An 11,302-nucleotide genomic window follows, 5' to 3' on the forward strand; every position below is an offset into this window, starting at 1 on the left:
TTTTCAGAGTTATGAATTGAAACACAGTAAAAATTTATTGCTTCTTCTGAATTGTTAAGAAAGACAAATATCTTGTCACCTGAGTCATCATGAGTCTATTCAACAGACGAAAGCCCGAAGAAATTATTCGAGAATGGGACAAGTCACTAAACAGAGAACAACGAAAGATTGATAGAGAAATAGCGCAAACGAAACGCCAAGTTCAAAAAATAGAGCTGGAATGCAAAAAGTTAGCCAAAAAGAATCAGCTGGACGCCGCTAAAATTCTGGCCAAGCAAGTTATTCAAGGTCGCAAAGCAGTGAACCGACTGCATGCGACAAAAGCAAATATTAACTCAGTACAACTAAACATGAAACAGCAAATGGCCATGGCTAAAGTCAGCGGTGCCTTCGAGAAGTCGACTCAAGTTATGAAAGCAATGCAGAGACTTGTTAAGACACCTGAAGTAATGAAAACTATGCAGGAACTGCAGCGTGAAATGTTGAAAAGTGGCGTGATTGAAGAAATGATGAACGATGCAATGGATGATGTGCTTGGTGATGAAGATCTGGAGCAGGAGACAGACGAAGAGGTCAGTAAAGTTCTGGATGAGTTGATCTCTGGTGAGCTGAACAAAATTCCGACCGCTTCGTTACCAGCACAGGCATCAGTAGACGAGACAAGAGAAGAGAGCGAAGAGGATGACGCACAAGAGCTACAGGAACGACTGGCAGGTTTAAGAAGTTGATCGCCCGAGAAAATGAATACTCTTTAATTATTACACAGACTCACAGCAGGTTTTTAAAGTGATTGATTAGGCTCTTCTCCATATACTCCCTCCCATGATAGTTTGTAAGCTCCATAAGTAAATAGAATGCGGCCTTAACAACACAAGCTCCCTAAATAAGCCATTGACGCTGTAATTTCTTGAGACATTCCTTTCGTTCGTTGGATGTCTCTTTAAATGATCTTGGTTAATATAAAAATTATCAATAGTTCAGTTGATAAATAACTCAAAACACATTGCCTTGCAATGCGTTTTGAAAGTGCAACCTTCACAGTCATGTTGGAAAAGAGTCCTTGATTTGTCGAAAAGTTCAATTCCCACAATTTTCCATATCTTATTGTCAAGCCGCAATTGCATTATAGCTTGGATCATGATACAAAATGTCTGTCAACCGAATATGACGATTGAGGTCAAAATGTTGTCAAATCTTCAAACCTGTTTTCCCCAACACTTTAATTCTGTAAGTTGTATAATTTAAACTGAATGAAATTGGATAGTTGATAGCCCATTTTAGTTGCATTGTTTAGTTGAAGTACACGTTTTATGAACGTCAATTTTTTTGCAAAATGACTTCTGAAAGACTATTGTTGAGGCGATCCAGGAAGAGATAATGGTGCAGCTATAGCTGAGTTTTCTCGCAGGGTTGCGCTTAACATCCAATAACCCAATAGCAATACTTTTTAAAAGTGTTGCTGATTTTGAATGGCGGGAGTGTTGATAATCTACGAGCCCATTTTATTACAAGCATACCACTTATTTATCTTCAAAATGAGAAATGAGTGTCAGTGCAGTACAGGTAGTCTTAGCCGTAACGTTAAGCAACGCTTCCACTAAAGACTATATGATATAAGATAGCTATGCATTGAGTAATACATTACATTTAAGGATTGAATTTAAGGATAAATGTTTAATTGCTCTCGAATGAAGTTTGAAGCAATTATTGTAAAAGTGTGTGTCTTTATGCAAAATTTTTGCTTGAATATTTTTGCGTTTTTGTTCGAACATTTTTTACTTAAGTGATTTCTTCATGCTTTTCTACATTTTTCAGTTGTCGCAATTGCTCTCACTCCCAAGTAAAGTTTGTTACTAATGTAAAAGCGATTGTAGTGCAGTAAATTACAAGGGACTGATAACCGAGTGTTCAATGCTGCTGTTGAAGACTCCGGAGGTCGCGGGTTCGAGTTGCATGAATTAGTTTGCCTCGCCTGTCGCTCAAGAGCAATTGGTGCGACGTAAGCTGGTTTATGTTCTTTCTATTAAATAATAATTTTTGCCATTAATATCGTTGAATGGTTTTTACATCTTTATCTTCATTTATCGACAAAAAGGCTATTATTGTTATTAGAGAAGTACATCCAACTAAAGAGTTATAAATAAATTTCATATTCCAAAATTCAGCCTCAAATTTTTATTCTCCAATAGGAGACGAATAAAAAGCCAGATTAAGTAAACTCGCGGGCATGCGTTTGTTCTAAATATGTTTTTCGACATAAAATATTTTTGCAACATTTTTATATATATATATATATATATATATATATATATATATATATATATATATATATATATATATAAAATATGTATGTATATATATATATATATATATATATATATATTATATAAAATATGTATGTATATGTATATATGTATGTATATATATATATATATATATATATATATATATATATATATTATATAAAATATGTATGTATATGTATATATATATATATATATATATATATATATATATATAATATATGGCCGGCTTTTTTCCTACAATCATTGTTTCTCTTTTTGTTTACTAGAGGAAACACCAGTTTGTTGCTCATAGAGGATAGTTGATACAAAAACGACTAATTTCATTGCTGGTTGAAAAGGTGGATCCCTTTAAAATATTTAAAGGAAAAGGTTTTGGGGTTGAGGATTGTTTAGGATGTCAAATTATTAAATTCTATCAAAACAATTGCTAAAAAGTACCATAAAACGATATAATAGAATGTTTTCTGTAAATTTTCAAAACAACGTAAAGAAAAAATTTTAAACTTCCTCAGAAAAATGGGGCATTCAAACAATGAACTGAAAAAAAGACAAGATTTTTTACTTTTCTTTATTGTATTTCACAACCGCTTCGATTTGATTTAAACAAAACAGAAAAAGTTTAGTACATTCAAATTGAAAAGTCAAGCAGATGATAAATTCACTAGAAAAAAAAATCATTTAATTCCCTTTTTCTTTGAAACCATTATCGAACTTTAGAAGTTTTTTTGCCTTAATAGATAGTTTCTATGATCTCCAAAAAAACAACAGCAATCTTCCTTATGCACACGAAACTTACAGAAAACTGTTTTTGCAAAGAACAAGGAAAAACCTAACAAAAAATCTGGTTGTTCTAGCTCTTCGGATAAAAATTTAGTCATCTCTTTGGCAATTTCTCTGGCCCCTTAAACAAACTGCGTGAAATTTAGGTCCTCTTAAACACATACTTGTTGATTAAGCGGTAAAAAAATATAGAAACAAAACATTTTTTAATTAAAGAAAAGAAAGATCAGAAATTTTTGCGAATTTAATTTAATTTTGATTTTTGTGGCAGCCTAAGGTAAAACCTAAAACTTCCCGCCCACATTTCATTTGGAACTTGATTTAATTGTAGTGTCACAAAATTAACCAAACATGAGATTTGCAGGACATCAGAAAACAATGCCAAGAGAAAGAAGAATAATTTGTTCTTTTTTCAAATTCAAGTTCTCTTAATTGCTCCTGATGCATCAGGTTACTTCCCAATTTGAACACTTACTTGGCGTTCACCAATTTCGGACAACAAAATGCGACAAAAGAAGAGATTTAAATAAACAAAAAACTCAAATTAGGAAAATTTTGAGGAGCAGAAAATCAAATTTTTCTTGAAAATTTTGGAGAGCAGAAAACCAAAATTTCAAAGCATTGATGATAAACATAGTAATTCTTACACATTTTAACGCCTCATTTTTATTGTTTTACTTTTACTTAAAATAACAGATGTTACATTGGCCGCCTTAGAAACTTTGTTAGATTGATTTGATTATTGAATTATTAACGGATTACAATGGTTTAGTATAAATTAATCAGTTTTCAGTTTCGAGTTTTTTTTAAATTGACTGTTCTTCATGATTTCTGATGTTGTTATGGCTGAAAACTTGCATGGTTTTCTTAACCATGTCGATTCAGTATCGGGCACAGATGGTAAATAGTGCACATATGGCAAATAATCAACTGGGCATCAATGTTGATGACAATAGATTTGGTGTTTTAGCGAAAATTGAAAACCTCAACAACAGGAAAGCAAACATTTGTGGAACGAGCAAAAAAAAGTGTTTTTATTTTGTCTGCTTGACTCCTTACTTACGACATAAATTGATTCAGATGTCGGCTGCTCAAATGGTTTTGAATGGGATTTTACAAGAGGACTTTAAATGGTGACTTCAAATAATGAAAACAAGATTTTTATTGAGGTAAGTTGTTGCAACTTACCGGACAAAATGGAGTCCAACAGTTGAATAAGGTTTCTATATATGGTTAACCAAACAGAGCATATATGGAGAATTTGCAACAAAAACAGAAAAATAAATATTTGAGGTACAAAGAACATCTTTGGCAACATTTCAATCGCCCACTAAACTTATGCTTGGTTGATCTCAAAAGGTTATTTCTGCAGCTGAATTAAAGCCAATTCAGCAAAAAGCAGAAACCACTAGATATAATTAATATACAAAAAAGCATCAGGATTTCAGAACGAAAAATTGTGCGAAAAAGATTTTTAGTTCATCAATTCTTCAATTTGTCCCCTAAATATTGAACAGAAAACGAATATATTTTTACAAAAAAGACCACGCGACATAATCACCAAGTAATTATTCATGCTTTTTTGATATTCGGGGTTATTTTTCGAGAAGCAAACAATATCTTGTTCAATTTTCTTGTTGATATTTCATCAGTGGGGCATATATTGATTGAGACAAAGTTCAAATGAGAAAAAAAATAGTTGTTTTCGGTAGCTACTGCTGGCCCGTAAACTGATCGCTTCATAATTTTGCAAATTACTGTCTACGTTTGTTACTGCGACTAATTACTCTTGCCTAACTTCAATTTTGCGAAGAGCTGCTTTAATATAAGATTGCAAAATAATTTACACTTCATGTGATTTATTATCTTGAATCCATATTGAAATCGGGCTTACGAGTTTTCTCAATTTTCATATTAAAGAAAGTTGTAGTCAAAATTGCTCCATAGAAGCGCTTCAATTGTCACAAAACAGACGTATTTTGAAGCGTTCTGAGCTACCTTCAGTCTGCCATGAGCCGTCTTGTTGACCTAAAAATTTTGACGTGAAAATATTTTGCGATGTCTTTTTCACAAATAAAGAACTGGGATAGTGGAATTATCAAATTGAGGTTTCGGAAAAATCCTCTTGGGAAAAGAGAACAACTTTATTTTGGATAGGAAATAATCCTTCAGGGAAATGAAACCTCCCAATTGACTATTAAAGAGCTTCGCATTTAGTGCGTTTCGCCATGGCCATGCCTTAGCGGCACCGTAGGAATTGATATCAAGCTATCGCAACCCCACACAATATAACTAACGAAAGTAATTTTTCAAATGAGGATTTTTCCGTGGGGGTTTATTTCCTAGACCGAACAAATTGAATAACATTTGAAAATTTAACAACAAATTGACGACAGTATATAACTTTAGTCTAATCGAAAACGTGAAATTAACTCTGAACTCAATGGAGCTCAAAACGACAGGAAAAGCAAATTTTTTGATCGCGGCTTCCAAGTAGATTAGCAACAACAAACGAGTTTTTCCAAATCAGGTTTGTAATTGAAGTTTGCAATATGGTCAAAGTCAGCAACGACAGAAAAAACTCAGTAAAAAATGAAATGAAGCAAAGCAATGTTTTTGCCATTTTGTTTTCGCTCAGGGAAGATTGAGTGGTAACAAGTCTTCTGAAGGATTCCAAATGAAAGTTCGCAGTAATTGGTGATTTTCTTTAAAGTTTTTCACTCAATAACACTTTTCGATTTGCTTTTAAGTGCAGTGAAAATCCTAATTGCAACTGTCTGAGCCTCTATGCAGAATGGAAACAAACTGGAAAATTTACTATAAATTGCAAAACGTTTTTAAATCATTTTATTGCATTTTTAAATATCTACTGAGTAAATTATCTTTTTTGCGATGTTATTAGAAATCGCTCTCCTTTTTTCTGTTGCCGTTTTCAAATTAAGATCTTTGTCGAGTTAAAAGTTTTTATCTTTCCTCTAACACAACACGACAGCAATTTTCCAATTCTCTTCATATTGAGTGAATGATTTAAAAACTACTGAAAAGAAGTCACCACATTCAAAAAGCTCCCGTTTTCTGCACGCAATTCAATTGTAAATCACAAAAGGACCAATTTGGACACCTAATTATGAACTCGTAAGTTAGATATGGTCCAATTGAGCCAGCCAGAATCATTGAGGCAGGCCTCCTGATTAAGACTATCGACAGGACCTGCCTTCTCTGTCGCATTGAAAATTATTGTTTGACTGCACCTGTGAAGTCACGCAAATGTCAGAGGCAGCTAGTTTGCCGGCTATCTAGGATGGAAAGAAATTGTGACCTGGTCTGGCTTTGCTTTCAGGAATCAAATTTTTCTCTACAACTGGTAAAAGATTTGCAGACGAGAAGGCTGCAACCAGATGGTTTTTGATTGGATCGTGTCTTGTGATTACGTCTTCTCGCCTTCACAATAAAATAGATTGACTAGGCGGTATTTTAAACTTATTGGATTTTCATTAGGTTGCAAATGTAGGACTTTGATGAGTTTTTTTTTCATAGTGCGGTTCTTGGATTTTATAGTGTGTGTATTTTCTAATTCCGAGATGCAAAATGCTTGAAATTAGATCGATGTGAATTTCCTCCTCTAGCAATTGGACATCTGAAGGATTCCGAATGAAAGTTCGCAGTAATTGGTGATTTTCTTTAAAGTTTTTCACTCAATAACACTTTTCGATTTGCTTTTAAGTGCAGTGAAAATCCTAATTGCAACTGTTTGAGCCTCTATGCAGAATGGAAACAAACTGGAAAATTTACTATAAATTGCAAAACGTTTTTAAATCATTTTATTGCATTTTTTAAATATCTACTGAGTAAATTATCTTTTTTGCGATGTTATTAGAAATCGCTCTCCTTTTTTCTGTTGCCGTTTTCAAATTAAGATCTTTGTCGAGTTAAAAGTTTTTATCTTTCCTCTAACACAACACGACAGCAATTTTCCAATTCTCTTCATATTGAGTGAATGATTTAAAAACTACTGAAAAGAAGTCACCACATTCAAAAAGCTCCCGTTTTCTGCACGCAATTCAATTGTAAATCACAAAAGGACCAATTTGGACACCTAATTATGAACTCGTAAGTTAGATATGGTCAAATTGAGCCAGCCAGAATCATTGAGGCAGGCCCCTTGATTATGACTATCGACCGGACCTGCCTTCTCTGTCGCATTGAAAATTTTTGTTTGACTGCACCAGTGAAGTCACGCAAATGTCAGAGGCAGCTAGTTTGCCGGCTATCTAGAATGGAATGAAATTGTCACCTGGTCTGGCTTTGCTTTCAAGAATAAAATTTTTCTCTACGACTGGTGAAAGATTTGCAGACGAGAAGGCTGCAACAAGATGGTTTTTGATTGGATCGTGTCTTGTGATTACGTCTTCTCGCCTTCACAATAAAATAGATTGACTAGGCGGTATTTTAAACTTATTGGATTTTCATTAGGTTGCAAATGTAAGACTTTGATGAGTTTTTTTTTCGGAGTGCGGTTCTTGGAATTTATAGTGTGTGTATTTTCTAATTCCGAGATGCGAAATGCTTGAAATTAGATCGATGTGAATTTGCTCCTCTAGCAATTGGACATCTGAGGGATTCCGAATGAAAGTTCGCAGTAATTGGTGATTTTCTGTAAAGTTTTTCACTCAATAACACTTTTCGATTTGCTTTTAAGTGCAGTGAAAATCCTAATTGCAACTGTTTGAGCCTCTGTGCAGAATGGAAACAAACAGGAAAATTTACTATAAATTGCAAAACGTGTTTAAATCCTTTTACTGCATTTTTTAAATATCTGCTGAGTAAATTATCTTTATTTGCGATGTTATTAGAAATCGCTCTTCAATTTTTTGTTGCCGTTTTCAAATTAAGATCTTTGTCGAATCAAAACTTTTAATCTTTCCTCTCTAACACAACACGACAGCATTTTTCCAATTCCCTTCACATTGAATGAATGATTTAAAAACTACTGAAAAGAAGTCACCACATTCAAAAAGCTCCCGTTTTCTGCACGCAATTCAATTGTAAATCACAAAAGGACCAATTTGGACACCTAATTATGAACTCGTAAGTTAGATATGGTCCAATTGAGCCAGCCAGAATCATTGAGGCAGGCCTCCTGATTAAGACTATCGACAGGACCTGCCTTCTCTGTCGCATTGAAAATTATTGTTTGACTGCACCTGTGAAGTCACGCAAATGTCAGAGGCAGCTAGTTTGCCGGCTATCTAGGATGGAAAGAAATTGTGACCTGGTCTGGCTTTGCTTTCAGGAATCAAATTTTTCTCTACAACTGGTAAAAGATTTGCAGACGAGAAGGCTGCAACCAGATGGTTTTTGATTGGATCGTGTCTTGTGATTACGTCTTCTCGCCTTCACAATAAAATAGATTGACTAGGCGGTATTTTAAACTTATTGGATTTTCATTAGGTTGCAAATGTAGGACTTTGATGAGTTTTTTTTTCATAGTGCGGTTCTTGGATTTTATAGTGTGTGTATTTTCTAATTCCGAGATGCAAAATGCTTGAAATTAGATCGATGTGAATTTCCTCCTCTAGCAATTGGACATCTGAAGGATTCCGAATGAAAGTTCGCAGTAATTGGTGATTTTCTTTAAAGTTTTTCACTCAATAACACTTTTCGATTTGCTTTTAAGTGCAGTGAAAATCCTAATTGCAACTGTTTGAGCCTCTATGCAGAATGGAAACAAACTGGAAAATTTACTATAAATTGCAAAACGTTTTTAAATCATTTTATTGCATTTTTTAAATATCTACTGAGTAAATTATCTTTTTTGCGATGTTATTAGAAATCGCTCTCCTTTTTTCTGTTGCCGTTTTCAAATTAAGATCTTTGTCGAGTTAAAAGTTTTTATCTTTCCTCTAACACAACACGACAGCAATTTTCCAATTCTCTTCATATTGAGTGAATGATTTAAAAACTACTGAAAAGAAGTCACCACATTCAAAAAGCTCCCGTTTTCTGCACGCAATTCAATTGTAAATCACAAAAGGACCAATTTGGACACCTAATTATGAACTCGTAAGTTAGATATGGTCAAATTGAGCCAGCCAGAATCATTGAGGCAGGCCCCTTGATTATGACTATCGACCGGACCTGCCTTCTCTGTCGCATTGAAAATTTTTGTTTGACTGCACCAGTGAAGTCACGCAAATGTCAGAGGCAGCTAGTTTGCCGGCTATCTAGAATGGAATGAAATTGTCACCTGGTCTGGCTTTGCTTTCAAGAATAAAATTTTTCTCTACGACTGGTGAAAGATTTGCAGACGAGAAGGCTGCAACAAGATGGTTTTTGATTGGATCGTGTCTTGTGATTACGTCTTCTCGCCTTCACAATAAAATAGATTGACTAGGCGGTATTTTAAACTTATTGGATTTTCATTAGGTTGCAAATGTAAGACTTTGATGAGTTTTTTTTTCGGAGTGCGGTTCTTGGATTTTATAGTGTGTGTATTTTCTAATTCCGAGATGCGAAATGCTTGAAATTAGATCGATGTGAATTTGCTCCTCTAGCAATTGGACATCTGAAGGATTCCGAATGAAAGTTCGCAGTAATTGGTGATTTTCTGTAAAGTTTTTCACTCAATAACACTTTTCGATTTGCTTTTAAGTGCAGTGAAAATCCTAATTGCAACTGTTTGAGCCTCTGTGCAGAATGGAAACAAACAGGAAAATTTACTATAAATTGCAAAACGTGTTTAAATCCTTTTACTGCATTTTTTAAATATCTGCTGAGTAAATTATCTTTATTTGCGATGTTATTAGAAATCGCTCTTCAATTTTTTGTTGCCGTTTTCAAATTAAGATCTTTGTCGAATCAAAACTTTTAATCTTTCCTCTCTAACACAACACGACAGCATTTTTCCAATTCCCTTCACATTGAATGAATGATTTAAAAACTACTGAAAAGAAGTCACCACATTCAAAAAGCTCCCGTTTTCTGCACGCAATTCAATTGTAAATCACAAAAGGACCAGTTTGGACACCTAATTTTGAACTCCTAAGTTAGATTTGGTCAAATTGAGCCAGCCAGAATCATTGAGGCAGGCCCCTTGATTATTACTATCGACCGGACCTGCCTTCTCTGTCGCATTGAAAATTTTTGTTTGACTGCACCAGTGAAGTCACGCAAATGTCAGAGGCATCTAGTTTGCCGGATATCTAGAATGGAATGAAATTGTCACCTGGTCTGGCTTTGCTTTCAGGAATCAAATTTTTCTCTACGACTGATGAAAGATTTGCAGACGAGAAGGCTGCAACAAGATGGTTTTTGATTGCATCGTGTCTTGTGATTACGTCTTCTCGCCTTCACAATAAAATAGATTGACTAGGCGGTATTTTAAACTTATTGGATTTTCATTAGGTTGCAAATGTAGGACTTTGATGAGTTTTTTTTTCATAGTGCGGTTCTTGGATTTTATAGTGTGTGTATTTTCTAATTCCGAGATGCAAAATGCTTGAAATTAGATCGATGTGAATTTCCTCCTCTAGCAATTGGACATCTGAAGGATTCCGAATGAAAGTTCGCAGTAATTGGTGATTTTCTTTAAAGTTTTTTACTCAATAACACTTTTCGATTTGCTTTTAAGTGCAGTGAAAATCCTAATTGCAACTGTTTGAGCCTCTATGCAGAATGGAAACAAACTGGAAAATTTACTATAAATTGCAAAACGTTTTTAAATCATTTTATTGCATTTTTTAAATATCTACTGAGTAAATTATCTTTTTTTGCGATGTTATTAGAAATCGCTCTCCTTTTTTCTGTTGCCGTTTTCAAATTAAGATCTTTGTCGAGTTAAAAGTTTTTATCTTTCCTCTCTAACACAACACGACAGCAGTTTTCCAATTCTCTTCATATTGAGTGAATGATTTAAAAACTACTGAAAAGAAGTCACCACATTCAAAAAGCTCCCGTTTTCTGCACGCAATTCAATTGTAAATCACAAAAGGACCAATTTGGACACCTAATTATGAACTCGTAAGTTAGATATGGTCCAATTGAGCCAGCCAGAATCATTGAGGCAGGCCTCCTGATTAAGACTATCGACCGGACCTGCCTTCTCTGTCGCATTGAAAATTATTGTTTGACTGCACCTGTGAAGTCACGCAAATATCAGAGGCAGCTAGTTTGCCGGCTATCTAGGATGGAAAGAAATTGTGACCTGGTCTGGCTTT

The 11,302-nt window shown here is 34.4% G+C and overlaps 1 protein-coding gene across 1 annotated transcript; it reads left to right on the top strand.

Annotated features, from left to right (window-relative positions):
* Nucleotides 1-1,321, top strand: LOC142349799 (charged multivesicular body protein 3-like). The gene has a single exon (XM_075401578.1). It carries the CDS (start codon nt 90-92, stop codon nt 726-728), a length of 639 nt encoding a protein of 212 aa, XP_075257693.1. The 5' UTR covers nt 1-89; the 3' UTR covers nt 729-1,321.
* The last annotated feature ends 9,981 nt before the right edge of the window (nt 1,322-11,302 follow it).

The sequence above is a fragment of the Convolutriloba macropyga genome, chromosome 1 (assembly GCF_964194025.1).
Source record: "Convolutriloba macropyga chromosome 1, txConMacr16.3, whole genome shotgun sequence".
NCBI classification, from domain to species: Eukaryota; Metazoa; Xenacoelomorpha; order Acoela; family Convolutidae; genus Convolutriloba; species Convolutriloba macropyga.

Coding starts and splice junctions, on each gene's coding strand:
- LOC142349799 (XM_075401578.1), top strand. CDS start 90: ATGAGTCTATTCAACAGACGAAAGCCCGAAGAAATTATTCGAGAATGG.